The following is a 20201-nucleotide window of genomic DNA, read 5'->3' as shown; positions in this document are numbered from 1 at the left end:
TCAACGCAGATTGTACATGTGACCACTGAAGGCACCTCTCCTGAGTGATCTGAGAGTTTCCTCTTTGTGTCTCTGTTCCTTCCTTTGACTCCACTTCATGCTCCCAGATTTCCCCAAGTTGGCCTCTAAGAGTTCATAATTGCAGAGCCATCTGCTTCCTGCTCTCAGCATCCAAAGTCAAGGCTTAAGATGATCGTCGCCATTAACAACCCATACCTCTTCCTGGGGATCAGTGCTCAATAGAGACTACTAATTGCTCCCTGTTTGGAGGAGAGATTTGATATCTTGAAGGGAGAGGAAGTGGAAGAGTATATACAGAAATGTGAAAGAACCAGTATTAGCATATAAATTACCACTAGCATTGTGGGAATGATATGCCTAAGATAATGGATTTTCTGTTTCATCCTTTGCTTTCTCTGTTGCACAACAGTGACATGAGAACTCTGCTACCCCATTCCTTATCCAGGCAAATGTGATGTCCCTTAATTAACCATAGCTACGGGAAGTGCTCGTCTGGTGAGGGTGGCCTTGTTCTGTAGTTTCAACTGTAATATCCATTTTCCAATCTCCAATTCCAGTTGGACACCTGAAAGTTAAATATTTTGTGACTGTGCTTAAGGTCCTATTTCTGCAAATCAGCTTCTTTTTTGCTTCTCTTGTGGGAATACCCAAACCCATGCTTTGAAAAGTAATGAATGCAGATCCTTTGAAAAGATGTTTTTCCTATCTGTTAGAAGGTATAGTCACAACCCCCACTGCTGCAAGCTGTGTTTCACAAGGCAGCAGTTGAGAAGTTGTCTTTGCAATTAAAGAAGTAATTATGGGCCTAATCAACACTTTACGGCAGACACTCCGCTTTTCCGACATTGAGAATAACAGGAAGAACTTAAAGTTCTTGTTTAGCCACCCTGCTCCCTCTTTGTTTCTGATCACAACAGCTCCAGGGAGACTGTCACCATTTCCAGATAGCCTCTTATCTTTCAAAACAGGACCTGATAAAGGCAGAACTCAAGAGGCTGCTGAATAAGCCCTTTCATTAATTCAAGATCTGAAGCTAAGTTTGTCAATGGCTTTTCATTCTTGTCCAGCAGTTCTGAAAAGTGGGTTCCTGAGTTATATCTAAGATAGCAACTTTTCCCAGAATTTCTTTGTGGTTTGACTGCATGGAGGATGCTGTGTCTCAAACCTTGGCCAGGACGATTTCCAGGACAAGATACTATGACTTAGCTCAATGTCTCCAAGGATGTTACAGTCACTCTAGAGGTTTCAGAGGACCTCTCACTTAAGATCCAGGATACACAAGTGCTTTAAAGAGAGCTGCTTAAAGGGCTTTGAAAATATTTCTGTTTGTAATAGGTTTGGGAGAGAATAAACATAAAATCTCATTTAAAACAAACAAACAAAGAAAACTCACGTCATCCTCAGTAACCTGAATATTTCTCCCAGCAGAAATGCTAGGTGTCAGAAACTACATCTTTCTTCTTAAACCTTTCCTTATAGACAGGAGCTTGAAGGATAAACTGCTGGCAGTTTTGAGCAATTATGTTCACTTCCAAAGACAAAATAGTTCTTCAGAGGTGGAAACATTTGGGCTGTTTCCTGTAGGAACTTAGGACCTGTACTGAGGAAATGTGAAGACCCATCCATATGTGGGTTGAGCTGAATGAACTTTTTGAGCTCTCAAAAAGGCCATGCTTTTAGTGTCTGATCTGAGATCTTACAGCAAGTTTGCTGCAGAACAGTAAGCTGTATCCAGACCTGCTGTGCCAGGTAAGCGCATCTTGTGGAGACTTCCTTCACTGGAAGGGAGCAGGCTTTGGTGCTGAGACCGATTTAGTGACCATCCTGCAAATGGAAATGAGGAATGACATGGAGTCCCAGGTTGAGAGAACTATTGACATGCAGATATATGTGCAGACTTTTCTTTTTTTAAATTGTAAGATTATATTTGGAGGTGTTTTGTACATCTGAACTAGCCAGCTCAATGTAGCTAGGTGTGTTTTGGCTTGCTGAATAGACTCAAGCACTAAGTCAGATCCAGTTTGACTGATAGCCTGTTGCTTCAGCTTTTGCTATTCTATTCAAAACAAAAAGAATGGATTCAGTGGCAGAAAACCTTTCCAGCCCACGAAGGCATTCAGCATGTTTACTTACAGATGTTCTCAGTTGTGACCCCATTTTCCTTCCTCAGTGAGACCCAGATACAGTTTTATTGAGAAATTGCTATCTGTGGCTACTATGCTGGCATTGAAGGAAGAGGCAGGTAGCAGGTACGTTCTCTGCTGTGAATGAGTCTGTCCTTACAGGAAGCTTGAAGAATGAAGGCACGGCAGCGGCTTGAGTTTCTCCCTGCTGTTGAGACAATGAGGAATGAAGTTTCAGAAATCTCACTTTTTCCAGCTTACGTGAGCTAGTAATGTTAAGTGAAAGGCATTCCTCCTTACTGTTCAGATTCGAGATGGAAAACCTAATGTCATCTGGTGATCGACCAGGCTTGATGAAGGGGAGGAGGAACAATTCAGAGGACAAGGCTAGCAGGACAGAGCAGGCTGTGTTACACTGATTAACAACCAAGTATTCAACAAGCAGTGAAACCACACTGCAAAGTGTACGCGTGTTCTGCCATGGCTCAGTGATAGGCAGCTGCTAAAGGAGGAATCTAGGTCATCTTCTAATGCCTTAGTCCTTTCATTCCTCCTGTTTGTGATGGCTGAGCCCATGCAGCAAGGCTAAATGTTCTCTAATCTGAACTGTTTCCTAAAAATTAGAATTGTAAAATGATGAATTCTAGCTTAGAGAGCTTGAATTTAAGTTGTTTGGATGAATATAAGAATTTCAGTTCTCTGACTTGGAAAAAAGAATAATAATCCTCTGTTACAAAGAAATGTTTTAAGAATAGATCTTGCAAATTTTGTTTTAATGTTAAAAAGGAATATGAAGAAAGTAGGTAGGTATTGGGATCCAAGCAGGTGAATGCAACTCTGTTAATTCTTTCTTTCTGAATTCTGTAATTCTGTTTGGATGGGCAGTAATTTTGTTACAGTACATGAGATGTATAGATATTTGTCATAAGTTGCCTGGAACTAGTCTTCGTTAGCAGACAACTTTTTAATGGATTTGTGAATCTCGTTGTTTTAACTGCAAATTATGAGTGTAGACTCGATGTTGCTTACTAGGGCTGCTAGAAAGATCCTTTGTTGTGTATTAATATGAAAAAGAAATGGAATTATGTAGCCTCATATTGACACATAATTACTATTTGCTTTTGGTTGGAAGTCAGTAATGTCCACACATCTTTTTACTCTTTCTAGATTCTTTTCTGATGAACATACCAAAATTATTATAGAATTTGGATATATTTTAGCAGAATCAAGGGGCAAAATTAACATAATTTTCTCACAAGCATTAAGGAAGCACTCTTGCAACTTTCCAAGAGTTTTTAACCTTTTCATACCCCCAACATTTCTGATTTGATGGAACAAAACGAGAAAGTATATAAAAGATATCTCCAAAGAATCACTTCTCAAACGTATCCTTTTATAGTCCAGAATATCTGATAACACAGTTCTTTATGTATCGGTAGAATTTCAGGGAACCCTTACTCTGTTGATTGCAAGGATTCGTTAACCTTTATATCATATGTACAACATCATCGCTGGCGTCACAGTGACACCAGAAGTGTCCTGTCAGAACGTTTGGTATCGGAACAGCCCAGTCTCATAAATGCTAAATTAAAATGCTTTTCATCATCCAATATGAACACCTTCCTGTCCAGGAATTTACCATTGGGCCATGATGCCGCACTGGTCAGTAAAATGTTATCTTATGCAAATCACTGTGTGCCATTCTGTTCCCATTTCTATAACTCTACTATAGAGCTTCCAAACAGTTAGAGGCTCAATTTCGGTGCACGTAGATCTTCACCAAAACTCTCTAGTCTATTAAACTGCAGCCAAAAATACTCATGTGATCAATACTGTTGAAGTTTTAGGTGAAACTGAACTCTTGCATGGCGATGTCACTGGCTAGGATGTGAAATAAAAGTTTGTTAGTTCCTTCCCTGGTGTTAGATACAGGTAGAGAGATGTTATGCATTCATCTTTGTTGAATAGAAGAGTTTAACTGAATAATTATTTTATTCAAAGATGAAAGCAATATTTTTTTATTCCTAGTTTGGGAGATAAAATCAAGGATATGGGAAGATATGTTCTAGTAGAATCTGTGGAAGATAGTATCAGAAATCTTCTTCGCTTCTCTAACTTGAGGTTGATTTCCAGTAGCTCCTGATACAAAGCTTGCTGCCTTGCACTTTTTATAGATCTCAAGTGCTTTCTTAGTTAATGAAGAATAATCTGAATGTTATTCTTGTGTATTTTCACTGAAATCTGATTTTCGTAAGCAATTCCACCAGTTGAAGTTTAAAAATAAAACAAGATGCAAAACCTTTCTGCCAGCTTGAGGGAAGGAGGGAACGTCCTGTAGCCTTTTATATGACCACTTTAGAGTGGGCAGCATTATTCAGTATCCAGATGTGTGTGGGTCATGTGATAAAGGTGACAGATCATATGAGTGAATTTTATTAATTGCCTGACAAAAATGCAGATCTGTATCTGCCAGTCTCTCTCTGTAGACAAGACAGCTGCACAGAGCAGTACATAAGAATTACCCGATTGATGCGAGGGTCAAATCTGGTTGCAGGCTCGTCACCTATGATTTAGCAAATAAATTAGTTGGTACTCGTCTGGCTTTCTTTTTCTCCTTAAGAACCTGAATGGGTACTGACATCTATAAATTCTTCTCTAGAATTTCCTGGTTAGCTGAGAGAAAAACAAATTTAAGGTAAGGACAAAATACAGTTATAAAGCAATATATAATAGTGGGTGCTTATAAATTAGAACCCCACCTATTTGGGGGAAGAGACCAAAACAGGACAAATGTGGTTCCTTCCCCCCACCCCCCAATCTAGGTTTTCTGCTTGCTGACATCCCTAAGTTTGCAACGTTCTATGGTTTTCTAGGTCATGTAGATAGAAAACCATATGTTACTAACATTAGGGAACACTGTGTCTATGCTGCTTTAATAGTGGCAGTTTGAATCCTTTTTAGCTCGTGGGGATCTCCTCTGGCTAAGGATTACGGCGCCGGGGCAGAGTTTTTCACTCAGCTCACTCTGCATATATTTCTTTAGTTGTGAATTCTTGTACCTCTTATCTTTGGCAAGAGCAGTATCTCTGCGGATTTCATTAGACATTAACTTTTAGACCAACATTTACATCCTTCTAGTTGCAATTTTTGAAATAAACCAGATTACATAGTCAGTGATTTCCCTGCAGGAGATTTCAGGTCTTGCATCTTACATTTTGAAGCTCCTTTTTTTAAGCTTTACTGCCTCTGAATCCTGAGGTGTCTCTTTTCTCTTCCCCCTACCCTCCTGACTTCTTGATTGTTTTGTCTAAGGTGCACTTTATCACTGATAAGCCTCTTAGCACTTATATATGTATGTTGCGTTGAAGACTGATGTGGCTTGATATCTTCAGCTGCCTAAGATTTACAGAAAATGACAAGAATCTGTTTAATGGGTCAAATGTGTTAAACCACAGAGGACTCCTGGGTATATTGTCAGTTTGTTTTGCTTTAACTCAAAGAAGGAGACACTTAGAAGTTTTGAGGACCTGCTATCACTTTGTAAGATTGTAACATGTTTTTCCTGAGAACAAGGTTGGCCTGTTAGCTGCTTCTGTTTAGTTTCTCATGGAAGTTTGCTGCTCTGCTTGGCATATGCCCAAAACCCAATACCCACTTAGTTTACACACCACTGCAGGCTTAAGTCTGTCAGGAAGAGTCAAAAGACACTTCATTATGGTTATGACCGTCAGTGCTATTACAACATACTTGCGGATTTAATGTCCACTATTGCCCTGCAACCAAACCAGTTCCTTGCAGGCCTTTGGGTTCTGAAGTTGCAAAGAAATAGATGTGTTTGTATATATGCCATGTGTAAAGGCAGAAGATCAGATGGAGCTACTGTTGACCAGACCCTAAGAATACTGCTTAGAATAGTTTGTCCCTTGCTTTTCCTACGCACATAAGCGTACAATGAGCATGGATATATGGCTGGTGTACCTGGAAGAACTCCTCCAGTTTCTAGTAACTTTCTCTCTATAGGATGCTGAAATGGCAAATGAGGCTGTTGCACGTTGATCCTTTCCAGTTATTGAGAAATAAGCAGTAGAAACAAGTTGGTTTTATTCTCAGTGTGTTTCTTGGCTCTGTTGTCCTATTGTTTTCTGTTGAGAATAAGAAGGCTGGATTGTTGGCAGCAAAGCTTTCTGAAATAAGTCTGCTAAACTTTTTTTTTATATATATATATATATATATATATAAAAATATTTAAAATAAAAAAATAAATATTGCAAAGCTTTGCCTAATCTCAAATACGTATACAAATGAGAGACTTATACGTGTTTATTTTGCTAATATAAAAAAGTGTGATTGGAACTTTCCCAAGTAATTGGGAAATAAATCTTTTCATAAACAGCTGTGTATCTCTGAAGCTACAGTCATTAAAACAATCAGGCTAGTGCTGCTTTCATTCCTGTAAAAGTAGCTGAGGAGCATGAAGATTTTGCTCTAATTTTAATCCACCTCTCCCTAGTCAGAGGGTTGCAATTAATGATTCTCCTGCAGGTAAAACAGAGAGTCTGACTTACTTCTATAGGGTCAGTATAGCGTAAGTTCTTTGGAAAGGAAGATTTATTCAGTCTTTCATCTCCTCTGTTCAGCACCCTTTATCTCATGGAAGTAATTTAGTTTACCACCTTTCCAAACTAAAATGACCAGTGTTTCTTTTAATATCAGTGCAGTTGCTGCCACTAAAATGTACTGGTAAAAGTAACTGAACTCTTTAAAATGTTGTAATTTTGTAACTCACCACAGAGCTTAAGTAACTGGATGTGCTTTCAGAAGGGAACTTCAGTATAATGATTTTCTTTTTCTGATATATTTGGAATTCTGTGTCATTAGTGTCACGCATGCTAATAGCGTCTATAGTGTGTGTTTGACTTAAAGACAAAGGACATTATTACCCCACATTAATCGGTTAGAAAGTGAGTGCCACAGAATTGAAGGTGGACTGTACAGTGTTCAGTCTGGCACCTTGTTCCCCTCCCTGCTCTTTTCTACTCGGAGCTGAAATGAAGAGGTAAGTAAATCACACTTGCAGTAGGAAAATACTAAAACAGCTCCTGGAGTAATTGCTTTCAGTGACCAAGTTTGCAGTTGGTATGGTTTTTTCCCCATTCTTTTATTGTTTTCTCGTGAAGTAAAGATTCTGGAGACAAATCCCAGAAGTTTTATACCTAACTTGCATTGACCTCTTATTTTTCCATGAGGATTTGGCTCAGAACTGTCACTCGTGCCTTGAAGTCTCTCCTGTACTACTTTAATGGTCTTGTCCTGTGTCCATACAAGTTTCAGTGGAAGTAAGAACACTGAACGCAGAATCAGGAGTACTCTTTTAAGTAACAAACTGTGAAGAAACTATGCTGAAATACAGCGTTAATACTTTTTTCTTTTCTGACTTGTTTCCAGGATGCTACAGTTATCTCCCACCTCATGGCACTGCTCAGTAGGTCTCGATATACACAAGAATACATATGTCAGATCTTCTCACATTGCTGCAAAGTAAGAAAGAGAATACATGTTCTTTATGCAACTTGTTGTGTTTCTGGCATATAAGAAACTATGTAAGATATTACTGCCTTTTGTGGCAGGAACATTAGGACAGTAATGACTGAACTGTTATTGCTCTGGATTTGCTGACAGATTTATTGGGGTTGATATATGTTTCTCTACAGTAGAACAAAATATGCAAATAAGTGCTTTTTTAATAGGGTGTTTATATATATTTATACCTTTGGCTACTAAACAAAGTCAACAGTCTAGGCAAATATCAGTCCTCGGTATTATCAGTATGAATTTTGGAAGGCTTATTTTTCTCTGCAAGTCTCAAGACAGCGTGAGCATCTCTTTGCAGAGGTCTTGCATCTGCTTTCAAGACAGCTGTTTGAAACCCAGAGAATGTTTTCTGAGAGGTACTGTAGGTTGAGAGGAAGAAAAATGCTCTTCTCAGTTGAGCTCTATCAGTTACAGGTTTATCCAGATACATGTTCATTCCTGCTATGTAACGCAATTCTCTTGATACGGGAAAACTAATTTAAAAACAGCAGCAATCCCCCCCCCAAACACAGAGGTTTTTGTCTTTCCCTCTCCCCCCTCCAAGTTTCCACACACCACTGTTTTTTGTATTATTGTTGTGGTTTTTTGGTAGTTACTGTATCCATGGGTTTTATAGTAACTGTATCAAAATAATTCAGTGTAGGAAATCAGATTTGTACAGCATCATTCCCTTTTAGAAACAGTGTAAAACTAAAAGATCACAGATCATATTTATCTCCCAGACTAAGAAATGAAGAAGTTCCAAAATTTGTGAGTTTTGTAAGTATTTAGCTCGAAAAATATCTTTGTACCTTATCACTTACAATGAGTCTTCTGGAACTCTGAATTATTCCTTTGCTAAAAACGTTTTTTTCTCTACCTTGACTATTACTTGTGTACATTCATCCAATTGCACTTCTTCTGTTAAGTGAAACTGAGGACTGAAAACTGTAGAGTTAGTGTGATATAAAAATATAACTCAGCTGCTAATATTTATAGAATTGTTTTCTTTAAACATTAAGACAAAATCCTACACTGGACTGTGGAAGTTCAGATCTATACCTAATATTAGAAAAAGAATTTGGTATTTTAAGAAGAAAAATGCACCAGTGAGGCATCTCATGTTTACGTGGCCCTTGAGAGCCTCCTTAATAGGCTGAGTAGCTTGAACAGGTGAAAAATCGGGCCATGTTGGCTTACAAGAAAAATAACACAGGACTCATTATAGGGTGATATAGAAGTCAGTTTATACAATCAGGGGTTAGCTCTGTAGCAGTATAAGCCCTGTTGGCTGTGTGAGAGCTTCTGAGTAACTTCAGGTAATCAATCCAACATGGAAAACAGTTATTGTCATCTTTTTCCAAATGAGTTGTTTGTAGCTCCACTAACTCCTGGTGACTTACGTATCAAATATATTGTTAACAAAGCAATTGCCCAGTCACTTAACAAGAGTAGAGTAAGGAAGGTCTTATGAACTCACTATACTGTTTTGAATGCCTCCTCCACCCCCCAAATCTCTCTCAAACAAATTTTGCAGTGAAAGTTTTGAAAAAATCCAAGTTTCTGGAAAGAAAAAGTTGATTGTGTGAACAGCTAGAAACATGAATGCACAAGAACAGCAGGGTGATGGGTATGAGTCTTAGGAAATAGTTGCATTTACAGAATAAACATTAACTGCATAACAAAGAAAAATACTTGAGGTTGAGTAAACAGATCATCACAAATGTTAAACTGATGAAGAACTCATTTCTCTCTTGCCCAGGCAAATGCAGCTGTTCAGCAAAAATCTAAAATGCCCCTTTCTTTCTTTTTTTGTTTAGTTCTTGGGTTTCAGGTCTGATTATCAAGGTCAATTACTGTATTTTCAGACATAACAACATACATCTAATACAGTGAAGCAGAATTTGCAGGAGATTTTCTGATTTATATGGATAGGCATAGTACATTCTTAGAATTTAAAAAAAAAAAATTAAATACTGAAAGTTTCAGTATTCGCTACATTTTTAATGAAGATCCATCTTCCCCCCAAAAGGCCATGAGTGAGAGAATCTTTCTAATTTTTTCCTGAAGAAATAAGTTACTGTAAGCTTTCGTATTTAGGTAAGGCTTAGCATATATTATAAGAAGTATTGATGCATTTATTTCTCTCTCTCCTCATCTTAGTAGACTTATTCATTAAACTAATAGTGACATATCATAGCTCCTACCCTCCTTGTTCCTGCATACTGTTCTCTGCTTAGATCTTGTGCATCCATTTTTTTCTCTTCCTTGCCAGAGTCTTGTTTGGTTGGGCTTCTCAGGTTTCTTTCTTTCTCGCCTGCTCAAATTTCCCTGGAAAAGCTCAGACATGTTCTCTTGAGCTAGGAAGTCCTTAATTCAGGTTCCTAGCATATTGCTGCTGTTTTCTGCTTTTACTGCTTACTTTTACTGCCTTTCACTGCATTTTTAGAGTTAAAATTAACTGATGGAAAACATTGACCCTGGAGAAGAGCCATCCTAAGCAAGAGAAGGTGTTGATTTACAGAGGGAGCAGATGCAGTTCTTAACATACAGAGCCAGGATTCTATCAACATATAAGCAAATAAGTAAACTGAAATCAGGTTGATGTATGTGGTGTGCTAAAATGCAAATAAAATTTACTTTTTAAGATTCTCTCTATCGCAGTTGATTTGTTTCCAGAGAAAATGATATGAGTAGGTAAGCTTTACTATTTTAATGGTCAAAGTAAAAAGATAAGGTATGCATTTGGAAACACATGGTTGTATGAATAATTTGAAAAGATAGTTCTGGAATTTATATTTGAATGTGGCGACATCTCTGCATAAGTAATAATTTCACCACCAGTTGCAAGTTAAAAACTTGTGCCTGGGAAAGATCCAGGATAAAGCCTGTAATCAAGGCAGCTTCCTCCCAAGCTGGTTCTGAGAATGTTTTCTTATGTGATCTTAGGCCTAGTGCTGGATCCCTGAACCAAGGTACATTTGCATTTAGATACCTGCTTTTAAAATTTCATTATGGAATGAATTGTTACATTGTTCTATCCTACTGCTTTCTTGAAAATTGACATTTTGTGATGGAAAATCATGCAAGAAGTGTGATTTCTATTCCTGAAATACTATGTTGTTCAACCATATTTGGAGAAAAAGATCACTGTAATAGGACTGGCTCCTGGAACTCTGTTGGTATACCCAAAGAGAAACAAAAGCAGAAGGCCTTGCTATTAAATTGGTGCCTGAGCTGCTTGGAAATGAGACATTATATTCTCAAGTTTTCACATTTATATTTGAAGCTGTCCCTATTTATGGGTTAGTGCTTAACCTGATTGTGCACTAAACAAGCTGGATTGGTGTGTGCAAGCACAATGTGTACAGATTAGATATTTTCATGTACATCTAGTTATGCAACTGAGAATACACCCAGGTGTCACCTCTGTACATGCATTTGTCCTGTTTGCACAGAATTTACTGTCTGCATCTCATTGAAAAATCACTAATACTTGTGAATTACTAAAACTATCTAGGTCAATATGATTTCTTTTACTTTAATTTCATTCATTTTTTTCACATATTTTAATATCTGTTCTTCAGCTTCAACACTGGCATAGCTGCGGCTTTAAATCATTGCCTCAGCCACTTCTGTGTGCCAATGTAAGTTGTTTTCCTACTTCAACCATGCTGTTTTAATTGCGTTTTTTGGTAGAAAGCTCTTGGTGGCAGTAGCAGCTGAAGCATCTCTTAAAGCACCAGATATGTTACATCTAAAAGTAATTTCATGCTTTTTTTTTCTTAGAGGTAAGGGATGTTCTAAAAATGTTCTTTTGAATGTAAGAGGAATCTGATTTCAGCTGTATCTCAAATGTGAAAATAAAGTGACGCTCATGCATACTAGGGTGTATAGATGTGCCCATAAACTCAACTGGGTTTGAAGAAAAGATTAAAGAGTGAAGATACTTTCTTCACTTGCAGATTAGTCAAGAAAATGCATCAAGGTATGATTAATGCTTTGACATTCTAAAAGCTGAATTTAAATTGCGCATAGCCCATGCTTAATGCAAAGATGACTAGAGTCATGAATCTACTTCTAAAGAGATGTTTGTAAGTCACAGATCAGATATCACAAGAGACTATTGAGGGTTGCAGGCCCCATTGAGATTTCATGTTGTTTTTTCCAACCTCATCGAGCCTTGTCATACTGCAGAAGTTCTGAGACCTTTCTACTGCAAAATTCAGTATTTGTGTTTAATTCCAAGTGCTTTTTAAATCTAGGAAAAATATTGACTTATCAGCCACTGCTGACTTAGATCTTGAAGTCAATAAATGGGTGATGGCTGACTAGATTTATGGCTAAATGTGTTTGAAACTAAAATAATCTGTAGGAGGAAAATGTGAATGTGTTCTCAAAGCACTGTCACATTCTGTCTGGAAACAGTTTCAGAATTAATTCCCTCTCTTCTGAAGTTAGAATTATTGAAAATGCTTAGTATTGACAGTGAAGAAGACATTAGTAACTGGGGATCTTTTGATATGATTTGTAGAGAAAATCAGGAGCTTTCGATTGTTTCCAATATGAAGAATAGAAACATAAGTACTCTATCCATGTTTCTTCATTTGTGAAAACTGATTTCATTGCCTATTGAAGAAAAGAGTGGAAATTATTACCAGAAAAGGACAAACACTATAAAAATAAGTTGGACTTGTTTATTTAAAAAAAAAATGTTGGTGTGCCAGCTGATTACAAAGTAAATGTTAGTAAATCTACCTTTAATACTTAACAATAAGTTGCAGATAGTGGAAACCTCTTACGTGTTCTTTTAAAAAAATAAATCGTGTTTTATGTTTTCCTTTGAAGGGTCCAGATCACCAGACAATCTTATTTAACCATGGAGCTGTTCAGAATATCGCACATCTGTTAGTCTCCACCTCCTATAAAGTAAGACATTGAAATTATTCCGCGTTTTACATATATTTAGGAAAGGAATTCAAATGAAGATTACAAAAACTATGTCTATGCATATGAACTAAAACTATAAACAGGTATAATGTACATTTCTAGAATAACAGTTGTTTTTACTTGTCGTATGGATTTCTATCAAAACGAGACTTATTGTTTTGGAGTGCTTTGTAAAGTTAAAACACCATTAATTAAAAGAGCTGGCTGTCGTTGATCCAAAGGAGAACAGTCACTTGACAGCCCAATGAAAATGGTCTAATTTGTTGAACAATAAATGAGAAAAAGAAATTAAGCCGAAGAGAAGCAAATGTGAGCTGTCCTAAACAGAAGTCATACCTGTGAAAACATGGACGTGGAATGTGTGGAGGCCACCAGCTACCTGTGTTTTGTGCTCACTGAATTTCCTGAGTCTCAGCTCCATTCTCTGTTATGTTTTGGAAGTCTATCCTGGACTATCTGAAGGTACCACCTCTGGGGAAAAGCATCATACTCTACCTGTAACTTGGTGGCAAGGAGAGGTCAACTAGCTCTTTTCAGTCTAAGGCCAAAATTTCAAATCTTGAGCACAGCCTTAGGAGTCTGCTGTAGATTATGTAATAAAATGTTTGAGTGCATAAAATGCTTTCTGAGGCTCTTCTGTGTAGTTTGGTTTTGTGAGGGCTAACAGATGTCTGCTATGCAAATAATTTTGAAATCTGTCTAAAGCCAATCCTATGATCTCTAAGCAGTTGAACTTTCATGGATGTTCTTACGAAGATACCAATTTATCCCCCCTGCCCCCCCAAGTATGAATGTCATGATTCTGAAAATAAGAAACACTTCAAAGAATCCAAATTTCTCTTGAGTTATTTTTATTAGAATATCTAATACAAAATATCTAATGTTATCATGCCATTTTTATTTTATTGAAAGTAGGCTGTTCACTGGGTGATCGAGACTGGATGAGATAATTGTGCTTGTCTATTTTGATCTCCTGCCTAATGCAGAACATTCTTGATAAAATATCTTTCAGCAGGAAAACCAATCTTTAAATGAGAATTTCAAGTGAAGGGAAATTTGGTGCTCTGTTCCAGGGGCTTGTTAATCTCATGTGTGGTGCTTTTTGTTTGGTTTTGGGGGTTTTTTTATAAATCCAGTAGGAAATATGCGGTCTTCAATATTTTGTTAGTGAGACTGATAAACCTGTTGTCTGTCTTTCTGTAGTAATTAGTTTTCACCATGATCAGGCACCGTTTTGCTCTTTCTCCCATTAGCTGACCTTTTTTACCCTGTATCGTAAGGTGAATTTTCCAAGCTATGTTTGGCTTGGAACCTTTTCTAATGGCTTTGAACCTTCCCTAATTTTTTCAAAAAGCTGCTTTAAAATAAAGAAATTGGAGCAAGGTAAAGTTTTCAAGTTGCTTTTTCACCAACAAGATACATGTAACTTCGCATTAAAATATGTATATTTAGTCCTACCTTACTGGAGAGATGTATAAAGTATTCTCTATTTCCTCCTTTGCTAGTTTGGTCAGGCCTTTAAATTTCAGGTGTACATACTGAACTGCTCTTCATACACTTTCCTCTGTTAATACTCCTGAGAGTAACAGCTTCGTTGTGGTCTTAGCTGCTTTCCTAGTGTTCTGCAATAATTACACATTCCCAGACTTCTTAATGTAACTGATACGTTTTTGTAGAATACAAGCTGTCTCATTCTCAAACTTCTCTATCCAGTTTCTTAATATTCAGCCAAGTAAGAACTTAACAGGAGAAGACAACATTTAAAATACTTACAGTAAAGGCCAGCAAGGTATCTCAGATGGTTTAGGCAATAGGACCACATCAATAAACAGCAGAAACCCTCAAAATGGGATTTCAGTCCCCATGAGAAGAGTTTGTCTAGGTCTGCCAAGAGAATTGCCTATTATTTTTCAATAAACTCTTTTCCTTTGGTTTTGGGATTGTCCCATAGCCAGCTGATTCTACAAGTATCTTTCCTATGTGTTGTATCGTTACAAGTGTGCATCTTCACCACTGGTGAGATGTCTAACACAAAGGGACTACAGCTTTTACAGCGGCATTACAGATAATGGTTTCAAGACCATATTTACATATTTTTCCAAATGCTCGCGTTCCCTGTTTCTCATGTAACTACTGAACTAATGGCCCTTAAGTAGATATTGCTAGCAAAGAAAGCAGTCATAGTAATTTTAATATCTTTAATTAATAGAGCAATATTATATAAAATAGTTAACTTCCAGCTAGACTTCAGTTATTCTCATTAGAACCTTTACCCCCCTGTCCCTGACTTCCTTCTGGCATGAATACAGCTCTTGAGCTGTGGGTTTGACTTTTTTCAGTGCTTTTTCGATACACAGTCTCTGCTTCCTGCCGCTTTGAAGCATACACTGTATTCATTAGATTGTGTGCAAAGTAAATGGAAGTGTTGTCAAGGCTTTTGTTCTGAAGCCAGGTAGCCTGCTATCCATTCCTCCTGACTAAGACTTCACTACTACTACTAATGAGATCTTACTGTGGCTGTGATTAGATATTCTAAAATTAAGGCACAGAAGTGTGATTGTCTTTGCTGTCGTTGTCTACCCTTGGACTACCATGTTTCTAAGACTTTTGTCAAGGAGAGAGATGGGCCTAAACCTAACTTGCAGTAAGTGCTTTCTGCAGTGATGGGATTCTTTAGGTCAAAATCTTGTTCCTTTTGCTTTGTTTTCACGCTAAGAATGTGGTAACAGAAACATAGAAAAACATGGACACAGTTTAAATATGTGCCAACTGTAGAAGGTGAAGTCGAAGACTAATACCTGAACTAAATTAGATTCTTCATCTGGGAAGATGATAACGGTTGGTCTTCCCTGTGTCAAAAAAGAGGTTATAAAGACTTCATAGCCTAGCGTGACTAGGCAACCATGAAATGCTGTTCGGTTAAACCAAGACATGGTTTTGGACTGGAGGAGGAGGATCCAGCATGAAGACATTTGTGAATCCTTTTTGTACAGGTGATACCTGAGGCTGTGTAATGGCAGTAAAACTTATGGTATATATTTGTTTTAAGATTAGTTTAGAATCACTTCAACTGGATGGTTCTCTTTAGACATTTTATTAAACTCACCTTTAAAGGCTTCTGAAATATAAATCTCGATGACGTGTATTTCTGATTCTTTTATGCACTTATGAGTCCTGGAGAGAAAAAGTACTATTGTTATGATACTTCCATTCTTTTGTTATTGTTTGCATGTTTGTGAGGCATCACAAATAAGACCAGTATTTCTGACTGTCTAATTCCCAAGCTTTATCCTTGCTTGTCTTTTTCACAAATGGTTCACAACATACCCTGTAGAAGGATAATTCCAACAGGGAGATCACAGGAGTCAAGGTGTGAGTTAGATGTTTCCATCTTCCTTTTATTCATCATCTACATTTGTTATTGATTATACAGAATTATTTTCTACAAGCCTATACAGCAGTATAGACCAGTTTTGCTTTTAAGTTAGCATTTACATTTATACTTCATATATATTATGTTTTTACACAGGTTCGAATGCAAGCATTGAAATGCTTCTCAGTTCTAGCCTTTGAAAACCCACAGGTATCAATGACTCTTGTAAATGGTGAGTATAATGCTGCTGTTGCTTATTTGACACTCATTTTATTGACTGGCTGAATTAGAATTACTTGGAGTTCTCTTTCATTGCTTGCAGTGTCGGTTGATGGAGAACTGTTACCGCAAATTTTTGTGAAGATGTTACAAAGGGACAAGCCTATTGAAATGCAGCTCACATCAGCCAAATGGTAATTTTCATCAGGAATTGGAATGAAATAGTATGCAATTTAATACTTACTTTTTAACTGTTCCCTTTTTGCTTGTTGCAAAGTAATATGTGATCTAAAATCTTAGGAATCCTGTTATAGATTATTGGCATTATCTAAATCCTTGAAGAAGTGGTTCTCACCTAATAATCTTTATAGCATAACTTTCACTCTTTGCTGTACGTAAACAGGAAAAAATGTTGCTGGGCAGCAGTTTTGTCAGGAAGATGTATTCAGACATATGGATTTTCATAAGCTGAACTGCAGTTTTCACACATAGCTTGGATTTTATGATAAGTTTTACTTTGAATAGGCTATGGTCAATCGTATGTCCTTACAGAGTATAATGCTGAAATACTATCATGTAGTACAAGTTAATGTCCTTGCTGCACCACTGTTCAGAGGACTCACTCAGGTGACTGGGGCTGCGGTGTGTTGAGAACTGTATGCGCTGAGATGATAAGAGAGCAGAGCTAGTCTCTCTTCCCAACTGTTTTAATTAAAGTAGATTATTCTTTAAGCTTCATGTGCTCATACAGCAGAATTAATGTTATTCATTAATTTTATACTTCAGATCAAGCTTTCCCTTCTGGTGTGGGCACATTTCTGTGTGTTCATATTCATAATGACTTTCTACTCTGTGACAAAATGTGACCAAGTTCCGCAACAGCAACACTAGGGTTATACTTACTTCATAAGCTGGGAATTGACTCCCTTTAAGACCCTTTTCCTTTTGTTGTGTTGATAATAATGGAATAAATTACTTCAGGGGGTTAAAGAAATAAAATTACCCATCACTATAAACTACTAAAATTAAACGTAACTCGAGTTTGGTTGCTGATGTATTGCTTGATTGTTCTTTTAGATTTTGATGACTTATTTTTGACCTGGATCAGTGAGTTCTCTGATTCAGTTCACCAAACAATTTGATTGACACTTGTCTCAGTGCAAGGTCTCGAGATTCTGGGTGAGGAACAAGTGGGATAGGTAGGATGGCCTCTTTTGTAACATTGCCACGTTATGATGACTTAACCCGTTCATGAAGGCACTTATAAAGACATGTATGGGGTGGGGTGTCTTAGGTAATCCCCCTTCATGTGGGAGGTGCGTCTGGGGACCTCCTACGCTCCCTTCCAACCACAATTGGACTGTGCAATCTGGTTTTACTAGTTTTGTTAGGTGGCTCTTAGTGAAGAAGGCAACTTAAATTAACTGCATTGTGGCAGTCTCAGTTCTGATTGATTTATGTGTTTCTTTGAGAATTCAGAGAATACATAGAGACTTAAGTATTAGAAATATTTTTTTTTTTTTACTGATCTCAAGATATAAGGCAATTGATAAGTCATGAAGGCAGGTTGGAGTTAAAAGAATTGTTCTGGCTCTGGACTGCCTCCTTGTTCTGGGATGAATGCTCCCAGGTCTATTGGTGTTCTTTACTGATCTGCTTCAAATTGGAAGGAGTTGGGTAGACAATCCCATCTTTTGCTGTTGCTTTGCAGTACTTTGGCCCAAGTGGGCCTTTGAAAGCATGGAAGAAAACGATGCAGTGAAAAGCAAAAAAGAAAATTGCAGGAAAATGGAAGACAAACCAGTATCTTGAGTTTCAAATTTGGTTTCTAATTAGTCCATGGGCAGTCATCCTTCTTAGTAGGGCACTCAAGGCCTCAGTTTCATGACAGTCCTGGGGGCTTGCAAAGACCTACTGGCTTTTCTTCTGTAAGTCCATTCCCTACTTGATTCCCTCCAAGTCAGACTATCTCTTCTTTTTCTCTAATGAGAGCGGTAGGTGAAATTGTCACAGGTCCTCTTCTGCTTCTAAATTAGACTTCACTCTTGCCTTGCCAGCTTTGGTCAATTAATCTGCAGTTCCTCTCTGATTTATTAGGAGAGTCCTTGGAATGTGGACGTAGAAGGGGTTTTTTATGCATTTGTGAAGCCTTTTGTTAAATTTATGTTTGAATCCAGACTGGCATACAAGGCTATCTTAAGAAGTTTCCTTTGTTTTTCAACAATTGAAGTAGACCTGGAAGACCCGTGTTAATACCTCTTGATTGAAATGGAGTAAAGATCCTTCACTTGAGCAGCAGTGTTGGCACAGAGGGAAGAGCAGTAAGCCTCTTGGGAGAGTGATTTGCAGCTACAAGTGGAGCAGTAACCTTTTCTACTAAAATTAGCGGAATTGCTTCCAGCTAAGCCAAGCCTATTTTACCTGAAGTAAAAATACTTTAACTTATTTCATGTTTGAAATAGAGCTGCTTTGTCTGGCAAATAGGGTCTAGCTGGACTAAATGGCAGCTGCAAGATGGGTGCTTTCCTCCTGATTGTTCAGGTGTGAAAATGACTATTTCCTGCTGTCAGCCGCAAGGCTTGGACAGTAAAAGTTTATAAAATGATCTCTGTGCTTACAGTCAAGTCTTATCTTTTATCTTCTAAGAAATAATATATAAAAAGACTTTTGATTATGGGATTTTAGCTATGTCTGTCACTGGTAGGTGTTTGGAACAGGATCAGTGATGTTACCTTCTAAGAGGTGAAAGAACTCTCTTTAGGCACTTGGAAAGAGCTCAGGAATGTGGTGAAACACGGTATGGTTACAGTGTGTTAGCGTATTACTGCTCCTTAGCTGAGCGATTATAATTGAACCAATGTACGCTTTTAACCTGCCCAACTGAGATTTGAAACATGTTAGTTTTAAGTCACCTTTACTGAAATCCAGTTATTTCTTTAACCTCAACTGTGGCATGACAAAAGCCAGTTACAATGGCTTAGTTCAAAAGCTAAAACAAAAGATACTTGACTGTTCCTGCACTGAATGCAGAGCAGTTATCCTCCAGCTTCATTCCACTTCCTTGTAGCAGAGCAGGTAAAAACTATAAACCAATTAAATGTAAAACACTTTTATTGGTGGGTGAACTACTTTGCATTTCTGGTAGCTTGGAGCACGTGTACAGGTAAATTAACAAAGCAACTTCTGCATTTGTCTGATGTTGTGTGTCAACATTGTAGTTTGAGACCTTGGAGTTGTCATATCCACTGTCTAAGTTGTTGTCTGATAAAGAACAAGTGCTGGTTTGGTTCAGTGTCAGAGACTTGATTGGGTTCATCATTAGCAAGGATGTGCTTGTTCCAGCAGAGTGTTAAGACATGCTTGTGGACAAGCATCACAATGATACCACATCTCCTAGGCTAATGCAAATGGTTTCTGACTAAGCTGTCAGACTACCAACCCTGTATTGATTCTCTCCTGATTGTTTTAAGTGCTTGCCCATGCTGTATGCAGCAAAGGACAGGTCTATGTATATTGCTCCTTTATCTTAATGCAAGTTGTTAATTTTGGGGTTTTTTGTTCGTAAAAGAGGTTTGTGGATCGATTGAGTTTGATGGTCAGACCTTTTTTGACCAGCGTGTGGTGTATGTATTGATCGGTGCTCTAGCAAGATGTCCTGTACTAGAAATCTGCTTAAAAGTATGCCCGTACTAGTTTGTTCATGTGCCCAAGTCTAGTAAGCACAAATGTATTTAAATCAATGGTAGGACAAAGGGGAGTACATTTCATTAGTACAGTTGGTTGTTCTGCAACGTCTTAAGTGCATAAAAACCAATGATAGGTGAATGTATGTTTTATTATATTGTTACAGCCTTACTTCCATGTGCAGAGCTGGAGCAATACGGACAGACGATTCTTGCATCGTTCTTAAGGTGAGCTGATTGAACAGTTTTCTGTTTAAAATG

At 37.7% G+C, this 20201-nt stretch overlaps 1 protein-coding gene across 5 annotated transcripts in view; it reads left to right on the top strand.

Annotated features, from left to right (window-relative positions):
- ARMC8 (armadillo repeat containing 8) overlaps window positions 1–20201 on the top strand; it is an 80642-nt gene that overhangs the window by 37085 nt on the left and 23356 nt on the right. For 4 of the 5 annotated variants that reach the window (XR_007766999.1, XM_050902257.1, XM_050902254.1 and 1 more), the window contains 5 exons: window positions 7590–7682; window positions 12564–12644; window positions 16195–16270; window positions 16361–16451; window positions 20108–20168. Coding sequence is in view for 4 of the 5 variants with exons in the window: in XM_050902257.1 (XP_050758214.1) it covers window positions 7590–7682; window positions 12564–12644; window positions 16195–16270; window positions 16361–16451; window positions 20108–20168 (402 nt within the window). In the remaining variant the exon portion in view is untranslated. The remainder of the gene's footprint in view (window positions 1–7589; window positions 7683–12563; window positions 12645–16194; window positions 16271–16360; window positions 16452–20107; window positions 20169–20201) is intronic. The other variant, XM_050902255.1, reaches the window with a different exon arrangement.

The sequence above is a fragment of the Gymnogyps californianus genome, chromosome 10, assembly GCF_018139145.2.
Source record: "Gymnogyps californianus isolate 813 chromosome 10, ASM1813914v2, whole genome shotgun sequence".
Taxonomy (NCBI): domain Eukaryota; kingdom Metazoa; phylum Chordata; class Aves; order Accipitriformes; family Cathartidae; genus Gymnogyps; species Gymnogyps californianus.
The sequence above is the reverse complement of the archived record's forward strand: the minus strand, read 5'-3'. Positions and strand labels throughout refer to the sequence as shown.